A 13,500-nucleotide genomic window follows, 5' to 3' on the forward strand; every position below is an offset into this window, starting at 1 on the left:
ATCCTCCCTTAAATCTCCAAATTCCTTTTATTGCTGCTGTAATCTGGCTTCCTGTTAGAGGATGACTACATTCATTCTCCATGGTCCCGCTGTATGTAGAAGGGTAGCCATCCCCTCTTTCTCACTCCATGGACTATGGACTATGTGATTTGTAGTAGGACTAAAACTAACATGCATTGCTCATTCAAAGCAAACAGTGAGTGAGGAGAAAAAGAAAGAAAAAGGAGAAGTTTGAGAGCTCATGGAGGATCCAAGGAGGCAGAAACATGCAGCAAGAAACAATTGCAGGAAAAAATAGATTACAGGGCTATTAATGTGGATGTAAACCTCAGACATGAAAAATGAACAAAGCACATCTTTCTTTGATTGCTCTCTGATCTCTCCTCTCGCTGCTATCTGCAGAGTCACTGAAAAAAATTTAAGCCAACACAACAGCCTCCTGAGAAATAACTGCCCTCCCCCGCACACAGCAGGTGACTTGTAGCTTTGGCTTAGTATGCTTTCTTATGAGCTTGAGTATGGGTGGGGGGGTGTCCCTCTCCCCTCACCTCAGATATCAGGGAACTCTGTGCTCTAAGGCTGGCCATACATTATACAATTTTCTGTACAATTTTCTTTAGATTTACCTTCAACTATGTAGTGCAAGGCCCTGCCTAATTGGATACAATTGAAAGTGTTGTTTTATTTTGACCTCATATTATATGTTTTTTGGTAAATCTAAAGGACGATTATACAAGGTGGTTGAACGTATATGGCCAGGCTAAGGTCCCATACACACTATTAGATTTTCTGCAGATTTTTGTCTTCAGATTTACCAAAACCATGTAGTGCAAAGGCCTGCCTGATTGCATACAAACTGAAACTCTTAAGGTTTGACCTCATATTATATGTTTTTGGTAAATCTGAAGACAAAAATCTGCAGAAAATCTAATAGTGTATGGGGCTTAACTCTCCAATGTGTTTGACATCAGATCCTGCTTTCTACTGCTGAGCGATGCTGTATAAAATGTATTTAAGAAAGCTGTAGAGAAGAGAGGGCAGCAAATAAACACCTAGAACTAAGCTGGCCATAGATGTTTTTTTTTTTTTGATCAGCCAACTGGCTAATCAAAAGAAAAAAAGAAAAATGGATTCCCCCATCCACCCATTCAAGGTGGATGGAGGAATCTTCCCCACTGTGCTGTTATATTCTGACAGTGGGATGCTCCTCTGATCGAATGAAAATATACCAACAGTTCCGTTAGAGAGGAGTGGATCATTAGAGCGATTCCTTTCGAGTGGGAGCGGCCATAGATGGATCAGAATTTGGCTGGTCTCTGCTAAGCTTTCTGAATTTCGATCCATCTATGGCCAGCTTTACGTAGGAGGATTTGTTTAATCTCTGTGTATAATCTGAGGCCAGTCACTTCACTGGGTGTATGTAAGGGTTTACATTGGTGGATGTGTATAGATTATTTTTGGAGAAAAGTAAATCTTTTATTGTCACTTTAATGATTTTGCGTGAAAACACATACATAATATGGAGGAAATCTTTTTTTTTTTTTTTTTTTTTTTTTTAACTCACTGGAGTTCAGCTTTAATACTGTACCTGAGGTTTTCTCCTACATTTTAAGGGTTGATCATGCAGTAGCAATTTAAATTGAATACATTCAGAAATAAATTGAAACTCTCTCTTATGTAATGCAATCTTTGTATCATATTTAGACTTACTTGACAAAGCTATGAAGCTAAATGAAACACTGGGTATTCAGAACAAGACACAGGACAAGAGCTTCCACGAGTTACAGAAAGATGTTGACAAGATGATGGCTGAGCTCAGGAGGAAAATGTTTAAAAATCAGGAGAAAGCAGCTGCAGATGAGTTCAAGTAAGTAGCGTAATTACATATCATGAAAACACTCACTTACCAATCTCAATTTTCAGTTTGGAGGAACATCAATAAATCTGTGCACAAAATAAATAGCCATACTTTCAAAATAACCACTTTCATGTTTTTTTTTTCCCAAGTTAGTTTAATGATGATATACACAGCAAATAACTGTGAAGAGAGAAGTAGCAGATTTTTTATCCACACACGTTGTTTGTGTGTTAGTAAAACAATTACACGGTACTGGAAAAATAGAAAGGAATGGAAGAATATAACTATTTGTATTTTTCTTATTAAAGTGTTTTTTATTATCTCAACAAGATATCTGTGTTTGTACTATTTGTCGTTAATGTCTGCTTGTCAAAATATATATGGATCATTATTATGCACCCAGGTGCTATTCAAGTAAGGGATATGTCTATTCAGAATGTTGGAACCAGCCACTAACTGGTGGACTGGCAACTGTAAAAATACCAGAATGAGCAGAAAATCTGCAACCATTTTTGGCTGGTACAAGTTTCCATGTGCCTTTTGTATTCAAACAGTAGCAAACCTCCCAAATGTCCCTGATTTGGAACTGTTCCTCTTTTCTCTTCATGTGTCCCTCATTTTGGTCTGAACTATATAGTTGTATATAAAATGCACTTTTTATCTTTCAAAAAGTGTTTCCCAGTGCTAAACCTTTCATCCAATTTCTAAATTGCTGCATTTGTAAATGTCAAAAGCTAGTATAATGGAATAATAGTGGTAAAAAAAAGCACCTTTGGGTTTAACTAATCCTTTTTTTCTCCTTTAAAACCACTTCCATACCTGGCCTTTTCTGGCGCTCCTCTCCTACATGTAAAAAGCATATTTTTTTTTTTTTGCTAGAAATTTACTCAGAACCCCCAAACATTATACATGGTTTTTTAGCAGACCCTAGGAAATAAAATGGTGGTCGTTGCAACTTTTTATGTCACACAGTATTTGCGCAGCAATTTTTTTAATTCATTTGAAGTTAGCCCAAATTTGTATAATGTGAAATATGATGTTATGCTGAATAAATAGATATGTAACATGTCACGCTTTAAAATTGCGCACACTTGTGGAATGGCGCCAAACTTCAGTACTTAAAAATCTCCCTAGGCGACGCTTTAAACATTTTTACAGGTTACCTGTTTAGAGTTACAGAGGAGGTCTTGGGCTAGAATTATTGCTCTCGCTCTAACATTTGCAGGGATACCTCACATGTGTGGTTTGAACACCATTTACATATGCAGGCGTGACGTACATATGCTGTCGCTTCTGCATGCAAACACGTGGGGACGGGGGCACTTAAGTTTATTTTATTTTTTATTGTTTATTCTACTTTTATTTTTTTATCTTGACACTTTCCCTTAAAAAAATGTTTTTAGCACTTTTATTCCTATTACAAGAATTGTAAACACCTCTTGTAATATAGGGCATGACAGGTGGGATGGGGACGAATAGCCGCTATGACTGTTTTTACATGACAGGGAATCACTGGCAGAAAAAAAAGATATCTGAATGATGCCTGCAGCTGCAGGCATCATTTAGATTTAACCACTTAAACTCCAGGATGTCATATGATGTCAACCTATGGAGACATGACGGGGGGGTGTCCTATGCCCTCATACCTTTGCTAATAGGTGTCACTCCCATATCAAAAAGTTGGGAGGTATGCAGTAGTGTAGATGAATACCATTTATTTACCATGTTGACGTGCAAACCCCTTTAACTCAATTTTCCACAACTTCTTGGGTTCCTGGACACACCAAAGGAGTATAAATTCTTTAGCTTCCCTCCCTAAGCAGCTCAGACATTCCACACCTAATGAGGCAGAGGTAGCTTGGCCAGTGATCTACAGTCAGGTGTGAGAGGCCCCATTGTCAAACCTTCTCCAGAAGATCCAGCTAATGTGAGAAGTCCCTTCCCAATTTGGTTTTAATAGCATACTTTAGCAGCCCAAACATGGACAGTTAGAAAGAAGATCCTGTACTGGCAAACCAGATAATTTGTAAGTTAGAAACCACCCCCTCAGTCACCAATAATTCTGAAGACATATTGATATTCTGAAATCCCTAAAGATGAACTCCAGCAGCCAAGTAAATACACAGATAAAATACATATAAGGGAACTCTTTCATTTGTCTGTTTCACGGCTTTTCTACATAGCACAGTCCGAAACAGTTTACTGTTTCATATTCTGTCTGTGACTGGGCAGTGAAAGGAGACACAGCAGACTGATAAACTTTACTATCTCCTCCTATCAGCATGTCCCTTTTTAGCACATGAGCACTGTAGCTCAACTAAATGGCTCCTGGAGCTGATTCTCCCTCCTCCAGTCTGAGCTGTTCAGAGTATTGCAAGAAGCTGATTCCAGGAAAAATTACAGTACATAAAGTACTCTATTTGTAATTAAAAAAAAAAAAAACGTGTTGATGTATTAAAGAATGTGTAAACCCCAAATCTATGTTTAGCATGTTTGGCATCATGTCTAACTATATACAGTTTCTTAAGCAATTATTTTATGACTCTATTGCAACATTTTTGCCTTGGGATCCTACCAGTGACAGCACATTATTTTGCAAGCTGAAAACATCAAGGCTTTATCTTGCAACTAGCAACCATGTCAGCCTGTAGTGCCAACCTTCAGTTGGCTGTTTGGCTACCTTTCTAATCACACAGATGGGCAGCCCAATTGAAGGTGCTTGCGCAGCAGATTGACAACACTATTGCTAATTGAGGGGTGGTGACTTAGTGGTCAGCATACAACAGGAAAAGCAGCTACTGGCAGGATCGACAGGTAAGAAACTTTGTGACAGATAAACACTTTTTAAACAGTAAGCTTTGTAAACAGTGATGCATGATGCCAAACGTACTGTACAATAGAGTTAGACATTACATATACCATGATAGACATGGCATAGGATGGAATTCATGTGTGTATTTTTTATCTGCCTGTAGTTTAGCTTTAAACCAACTACATACAGCATACAATGATCATTTTGAATAATTTTCCAGACGTATACATTTTAAGGGGTTATATGGTTTATTTCATCACCCTTCCAGAATGTTTTGGCTATTTCATTTAACTCTATGCTGTTTTCATTGCAGGGCATCAGAAGGTCTTCTTAACAGAGTTAAGAAGCTGTTCCAGGATCCTTATAACAAAAATAATGAGTTAAATGAGGGGGCAATGAACAGGTTAACTCAATTTCAAGAAAAACTGGATGATGTCTCAGACATGCTCCGAGAAGCCCGGGGGAAAATTAAAGAATCTGATCATTTATCTGCCATCAATCAACGCAATATGACTGCACTGGAGGTACTGAAAATATTACTCTTACCAAATAAGTTTCCTTCATTTCCATTTTGTGCAGAAAGAAAATTCATTTAACAGTAATCTTAGATTAATGAACACAAGGACTGCAGATGGTCTTGCATGTACATGGTTGTACACGAGTATGGCCAATTGCTTTTTTCCTCTTCTTGCCTACACAAATTTGCAATATTGTATATGTATTATAACTAATAACACACACTCAGCAGTGGTTCTTAACTCTAATAAATTCCCTTCCTTGACTGCCAGCTATCAATTTATTCTAATTACATACACTGTACTGTATATTAATAAACATCGAACAAAGTCAAATGAGGAGAATTTAAAATGAATGAAGATAAATGCCTAAAGGCATGCAAACATTTGCAAAGATTTTTTATGACTCCTGTTGGGTTGCCATATTTTGTATTTATAGTCCACAATCTAGTGTAGAAAGCAGTTTGCATTTTCTGTTTAGTTTTGCTTTTAGGGCTAAGATGTCATATATGTGCCCTTCTTATTCATTAGGGAAACAGTTGTGAAATTATTGGAACATTACAGTTAAATGCAATAACAAAGAAACACGTGATCCTGAGCTGGCTACTGACAGGAAAATCCCTGGGATTAATGCAAACATTTTCAGTATATATACAGTACATGCTTTCTGAACTCCCTCTTGTTAAAAAACATATATAATTACATTCAGATCTGTAAAAAATGTCTTATTTAAACTTCTGATATACAATAAATAAATATATTTATTGAATATATGATAAATACACACAAAGCCCACCAGGCCCTAAAATATTAAAATAAAATAATTTTTAACCTAACTATTGTGAAAAATTGTTTTGTTTGCTGCAGTCAAAAAAAACATTTCACCTATTGGTGGAAAAGAAAAATAATGATAAACACAAAATTTTGACTGCGCTAACCCTTATCATATATTCCTGAATATACCATTTAACGTATGCCACCGAGTGATTATTAATTAAATTATCTTATGTGCAATATGCTAGTGCCTATGTAACATGTATGTAATCATCAAACATTAAATAATATACTAAATGGTCCAATCAATATTATAAGTGAGTCAATCAAAAAATGTGACAAAAATAAAATTGCCAGAAATGAATAATAAATCAATAAGTGTCCAGTACATTAATACAAATATAACTTTTATTGTACCTTCAATAAAAATTGACAAAAAAAGAAAAAACATTTAAAGTTACTACATGTACATGTAGGTAGTAGAGGAACAATAGGAGATAAAAGAAGCTGCTCAGAATGAAACGTTGAGTAAAAAAATGTACATAACTGCCCATATATATCATGTTGACCAAACTGGCCGTACCTATCACCCCTCCTCAAAATTAATGGTTTCCTTGCAAAGTAGCACAAAATTATATAAAAATCCCACCAAGTCAAAATGTTTTGCTCATACAAGGGCATAGTCAGCAATAAAGTGAAATAAAGAGAACACAGTATTAAATTCCTGTGAACCTAGATATCAACAAGGAGGGCAAGAAAAAGAGGCAGAAGGGGCAGAAATGTGTGCAATAACCAGAGTGATTTTTACCTCAATCAACTCAATCTTTGAGGAATCAAAATCAATGTGGATATACAGGAACAAAGAGGGGGAGATAGAATCCGTATTTGTCACCTATTTGAATCTTTTAAAAAGTAGATCTAATGGTATTGGTGAAGACAAATTGAGTATTTTTAATGTCTCCTTTGAGTCACTTATATGCAGTTAAAGTGGTTGTAAACCTCAGATATGAAATATATACAAATCATATCGCTCTATAGTGTATAGTCTCAATTAAGAGCACTAAGTGTCATTTCTGTCCGCTGTCATGTTCTTCTGCTATCAGCATGAGTAAGTTCTGACAAGTTTTCCTGACACCAAGAGAAAATAGGTGGCAGGGGAGGAATCTCCAGCTGATTCACAGCCTCAGCTCTGCTTCTGTGTGCTGTGTTGAGGGGGGGGGGGTGTCTCTGCCCTCCAATCAGTTCTCAGAACTCTCTTCACTGAGCTCTGCAGTGTGTAATTTCAGCTCTCCATACCCTTTTTTTTTAACTTTCAGACAAGCTTTATAAATTCATCACTTTGAATGGATGTAGAGAAGAGATGGCTGCAGAGAGACAGGCACAACTTGTGTATCACCTGGAGCCATTTACTTAGACCCCTTTCACACTGAGGCAGATTTCAGGTATTTTAGCGCCTGTAAATCGCCTGAAAACTGCCTCCTATTCATTACAATGGGTACTTTCACACCCAGGTGGTGCGCTTGTGGGACTTTCGGAAAAGTTCTGGAAGCAGCATCTTTGGGGCGGTTTGGGAGCGGTGTATACAGTGCTCCCAAAATGCCCCTGCCCATTGAAATGAATGGGCAGCGCTTCCAAAGCGCCTGGAAAGTGATTCGGAAACATCGCAACACAGGAGTTTTTAACCCCTTCTTTGGGTTAAAAGCACCCCGTTGGGGCTGAAAAGCACACCTTAACCCCTTCCCAACCAGCCGCCGCAGTTATACTACGGCAGGTTGGCTCCCCTGGGCAAGCCATCGTAGCTATACATCGGCTCGCCTTTTGACCACTAGAGGGCGCACGCCCGCAGCACCATGCCGGAGTCGATGCTCGTGCCCGGCGGTCACGATGACCGCCTTGCACCCGCGATTGCTCCACACTGAGACAGAACGGAGATCTGTCAATGTAGACAGACAGATCTCCGTGCTGTCAGAGGTGAGAAGAGCGATCTGTTTTAGATACTAAGTATGAACAACGATCAGTCTCCTCACCCAGGCAGTCCCATCCCCCCACAGTTGGAATCACTCCCTAGGTAACACATTTAACTGTCTTGATCGCCCCCTACTGTTAACCCCTTCCCTGCCAGTGTCATTTACACAGTAATCAGTGCATTTTTATAGCACTGGTCATTGTATAAATGCCAATCGTCCCAAAAATGTGTCAAAAGTGTCCAATCTGTCCACCATAATGTTGCAGTCCCGATAAAAATCGCTGATCACCGCCATTACTAGTAAAAAAAAAATAATAATAAAAATGCCTTAAATCTTTCTCCTATTTTGTAGATGCTATATCTTTTGCGCAAACCAATCAATATACGCTTTTTGCGATTTTAATTACCAAAATATTTAGAAGAATACATATCAGCCTAAACTGAGTAAAAAATTTGCTTTTTTTAAATAAAAAATTGGGGGTATTTATTATAGCAAAAAGTACAAAATATTGTGTTTTTTTTTCAAAATTGTCGCTCTTTTTTTGTTTATAGCGCAAAAAATTAAAACCGCAGAGATGATCAAATACCACCAAAATCAGAAATCTCTATTTGTGGGGATAAAAGGATGTCAATTTTGTTTGGGTACAACTTCGCACAACTGCGCAATTGTCAGTTAAAGCGACACTGTGCCGTATTGCAAAAAATGGCCTGGTCATTGAGCAGCCAAATCTTCCAGGGCTAAAGTGGTTAAACAGTGCTAAAGCGCCACTAAAATGAGCAAAACTTTAGTGCTAACACGGCTGTGGCCCCAGTGTGAAAGGGGTCTTAACTAGGGATATGTAAGGCTAGGTTCACACATATGTGAATTTGATGTGTTTTGAATGACATCCAATTTGCATGACATGTGAAAGAACGTTGATTTCTATCGTGCCTGTTCACATATATCTGGTGCAGCAAGAGTGGAGATTCAGTGCAAATGAAAAAAGAGTCCTGTCAGTTTTCTGAGCAGTGCGGTCTGGCTCAGGTGTGAATTCAGGCTCATTGACTTCTATGGGAAAAGTTCTGAATCGCACATGTCATTTAGTTGTGAACAGTATAAAAGCATGTGTATAATGGTTCTCTGCGCTACTACTAGTAAATACAGTGAATAGAAAATAAAATAAAATTAAGGTGGAAATGCAGCAAAACCTAATAGTGTTTTACAAATACACAAATAAATAAAGTTATAATTTACAGTGATCTTGCGCATATCCTACAAGCTTCCATATATGAAATCAATCACCAAAGATGTTAAATAAATACAATGATGTGAAATAAAATTGCATTCAATGTGCATCCAAACAATAGTGACACAATTAATTAATTGAATATGTGTAGTGAAGTCCATAAATGAAAATAATCCAATTCCTCAAAGTGGTGAAGATGAAGCATTATTAGGAACTTGGTGATTTATTCAATAGATGAAACCGCTGACACCACACCACTGTGCTCACAGAACTCTCACCTCATAGGCATAGGTCAGAAGATGACACCCCACATATACGATGTTCCATTCCACATGTAAGGTAAATAAGCCATTAAAAAGGAGTTTATTAAGAATAAAAATATCTGCCTACATAAAAGCAGCAGCAAATGCGCCAAAGAAAGACAGACACTCGGTGCTCACAACAGCTCGCACGTTACTTCCGGTCCGTGGTATACTCCAGCCACGCCTTGCGCGTTAAATCACGTCATTTCCTCAGGGGACCGCATTGGCTGTTGTATAATTTTATTTATATCGTGTGGACAGGAAGTTTATTTGACGCCATTTTGATGAGGTCATAAATAGAGACAATGAGACGGTGGCCATTTTCCCTAAGATTTATATAATGCTTAACACCGTTTTGATGAAGCTCATCGTCATAGATAGAGACGATGAGACGGCAATCATTTTCCCTGCAATTTTTATAATACTTCTAAATAACATAACAGAATGAAATTAGAATGCTTCTTAATGCAAATCAGCATAGAAGCAGCCTGTTACCACATTAATATCCGACAACCTTGCACACTAAATTGATTAATAGCACTAAAAGACTAAAAACCGAAATAAATTAATTAATTGTAAGATAAATAATTTAAAAAATCATTTTACAATATAAAAATATAGATAATTAGGAGATTATAATGGGGCTGTTATATCCTCAATTCCTAAACAGGCAGACATACTCCCTGAAATAGAGCAAATGTCCAATAAGAGATCACATATAAGCACGAGGATGCTATTAGAAGATGGCATTAGTTAATCTGAATAATCAAATACTTTTTTAAAATTTAAATGAATAGTTTGATGCACACCGTGTTTATATGTGGTCTTTTTTTGGACATTTCCTCTATTTCAGGGATTATGTCTGCATGTTTAGGAATTAAGGATATAACAACCCCATTATCATGTCTTAATTATCTATATTTTTATATTGTAAAATGATTTTTTTAAATTATTTATTTATCTTACAATTAATTTAATTTTATTTTTTAGCCTTTTAGCGCTATTAATCAATTTAGTGTGCAAGGTTGTCGGATATTAATGTGGTAACAGGCTGCTTCTATGTTGATTTGCATTTGCATCTAATTCCATTCTGTTATGTTATTTAGAAATATTATAAAAATCATAGGGAAAATGGCCGCCGTCTCATCGTCTCTATCTATGAGGATGAGCTTCATCAAAATGGTGTTAAGCATTATATAAATCTTAGGGAAAATGGCCGCTGTCTCATTGTCTCTATTTATGATGATGAGCTTTATCAAAATGGCGTCAAATACACTTCCTGTCCACACAATATAAATAGAATTATACAACAGCCAATCCGGTCCCCTGAGGAAGTCACATGACATGATGTAAGGCGTAGGGCATGGCCGGAGTATACTGCGGACCGAATGTAACGTGGGAGGTTTCGTGGACGCCAAATGTTTGTCTTTCTTTGGTGCATTTTGCAGCTGCTTTCATGTAAGCAGGTATTTTTATTCTTAATAAACTCCTTTTTAATGGTAATACACAATTGGAGGCTTATTTACCTTACCTGTGGAACGGAACATCGTATATGTGGGGTGGAATTTTCTGACACAAAAAGGCATACTGTTGATCCTGGATCCTGAAAGGGAAATTTGTCGTTTCTATTGGATTATGTTCCAAAGCATATGACCTATGCCTATGAGGTGAGAGTTCTGTGAGCACAGTGGTGTGGTGTCAGCGGTTTCACCTATTGGATAAGTCACCAAGTTCCTATTGATGCTTCATTTTCACCACTTTGAGGAATTGGATTATTTTCACTTATGAACTTATACACATATTTAATTAATTGTGTCACTATTGTTTGGATGCACATTGAATGCAATTTATTTTGCATTATTGTATTTATTTAACATTTTTAGTGATTGATTTCATATATGGAAGCTTGTAGGATATGCGCAAGATCACTGTAAATGATAACAGTATAAAATCATGACCTTATCCTGATGCATAACTGACCTGATCTTGATCAAAAATTGACCTGAAATGCTGAACAACTACTTTGTCATTTAGCTGTGGAAACAGAGCTTCAATTCACACTGCACATGTGTGGACCCAGCCTAAGGGTTTACAACCACTTAAAAGATGAAGTCCAGCCTGAGCTTGTTTGGCTGGGCTTCTCCTATGGGTCACAAGAGTGCAATTCGCTTTGCACTCCTGGGACCCCTTTTTCAGCAGAGAGCGGTCTGAAGTCCACTCTCTGCTGACGTCACAGGAATCAGTCCAGGCACCGCATCATCCTGACAATGAAGTCTGGATCCACCAGGTGCCTGGACAGATGCCCGTCTCAGCCTCTCAGCCAGCCGCTAAGAGCCTGAGATGGCCGCTCTCCACAGCTCAGCACTCCAGTGATCGTAGGGGAGCAGAGAGGAGAGCTGCTGATTGACAATCAGCAGCTCTCCTCATGGGGATCTGTGTGAACCGAGCCATCGGCAGTGTTTGATCACTTGGTTCTCAGTGCAGAGGCACCGGGGGACAGATGCAGCATCGGTCCCATGCTGCATCCACCTAGATAAGTATAAAAGGGGGAAAAAAAAAACCTTACTTCTTTTAAGCACATTAAACTATCCCTTGACTTTCCTGAACTGAATTATAGTTCCAGGTCAGCATCTCAGAGAGTACTGAAATCAAAATGTATGTAACATCAAGGCAACTAGCAATGGTATTCTTCCTAAATCTAAAAAAGGTTTATTTTAAATTGTCATATGGTTGTTTATACTACGTCTTTCCTAAGGTTGCTGTGACCTGCACTGTTCTGCAGTGGCAATGATTGATAGTTACAATATGAACAGGGTAATTCTAGCTGTCAGTTTGTCTGTACACATAGGGAGTTTCATGTATGCACCCAACATAGCCAAAAAAAATGTCAAAAAGCAGCTGATGATAAGACACAAAAGAGAAACATATTTTAAAAAAAGGTACAAAGAAAAGTTTTTAAATATAACTGAGAAAAGCAGAAAAAATGACAAAGATGATTGTACATTCTGAATGATATTATATGGAAATAAAGTAGTTCTGTGTAAAAATGAATGAAGGAAAATATCTTATTTTCACTAATCCGCAATAAGAGAAAGCAGAACAACTTGTCAAGCAATAATAATTATTGTTTAGCCTAAAAAATTTTATGCACTATAAATTCAAATGTTGCCATTTTTGAATTAAATGTAGCAATTGTTACAATTGGCAAGAGCAGCATATGAAGTAATATATAATAGTATCAATAAAATATTATTTCTGAGCAGCTGCTTTCAAACTTTAAACTACTTTTAATAATGAATAATATATAGATCTTTTGATAAGGTGCAGTACAATGGCATCAGACTTTCAGACAGGCGAAATTACTTTCTGGAAAATTGATAGAATGAATTGATGTGCTCTGCGCTGTTGATGACAAAGAAAAAGCTTAACCTGTATTTCTACCTTAATTGCAGTTTAATGTATTATCTGGGAGGCTGGGATTTTCAAATGGTATTTTTCCCCTTCCTCTTTATTTTCTTCTGCATACCAGATGTTGTTTTTTTAAATCATACATTCCTCTTGCTTTCATAGTGTAGCCATATTATTAATTTATATGACATCAACACATTCTACACTGCTTTACAAACAGACTTTAACCAAAAATAGTCCCTTTCTCAGGTTTAACAGTCATTCCAAACAATATTGATAGCAGCTGTGTTTCTGTGTTTCTCACATAATCCTGTAAGCCCAATAATGAGACAGTTGGCATTGAGAAAAAATCTCCCCAAAGGAGACTGAGACAGTTAAAGAACCAACAAGGTATTTAACCCTTCACTACTCAAGGGCCACTCTTCCAACGATAACATTTTGGTTGGAGTTACGTATGGAGTTACATTCGTAAGCCAGTAATAGTCTAGAACATTATGCAAATTTAATCAGGGTGGCTCAAAATAGAAAGTAATGATTTTCTTACAGTGTTTTCTTTTGATAAACATCCCCCAGCTCCAGCATGAAGTTCCTATGCATGTCAGTATGCTGACTGCTGTGTAAAGGCAGTATTTATATCTG

General features: G+C 37.3%; 1 protein-coding gene across 7 annotated transcripts in view; it reads left to right on the plus strand.

Annotated features, from left to right (window-relative positions):
• The window catches only part of LAMA2 (laminin subunit alpha 2), a 1,513,089-nt gene that overhangs the window by 1,240,892 nt on the left and 258,697 nt on the right, over nucleotides 1-13,500 (plus strand). For all 7 annotated transcript variants that reach the window (XM_073627245.1, XM_073627247.1, XM_073627249.1 and 4 more), the window contains 2 exons: nucleotides 1,705-1,867; nucleotides 4,984-5,194. In XM_073627245.1, the coding sequence (XP_073483346.1) occupies nucleotides 1,705-1,867; nucleotides 4,984-5,194 (374 nt within the window). The remainder of the gene's footprint in view (nucleotides 1-1,704; nucleotides 1,868-4,983; nucleotides 5,195-13,500) is intronic.

This window comes from Aquarana catesbeiana, linkage group LG04 (assembly GCF_042186555.1).
Source record: "Aquarana catesbeiana isolate 2022-GZ linkage group LG04, ASM4218655v1, whole genome shotgun sequence".
NCBI classification, from domain to species: domain Eukaryota; kingdom Metazoa; phylum Chordata; class Amphibia; order Anura; family Ranidae; genus Aquarana; species Aquarana catesbeiana.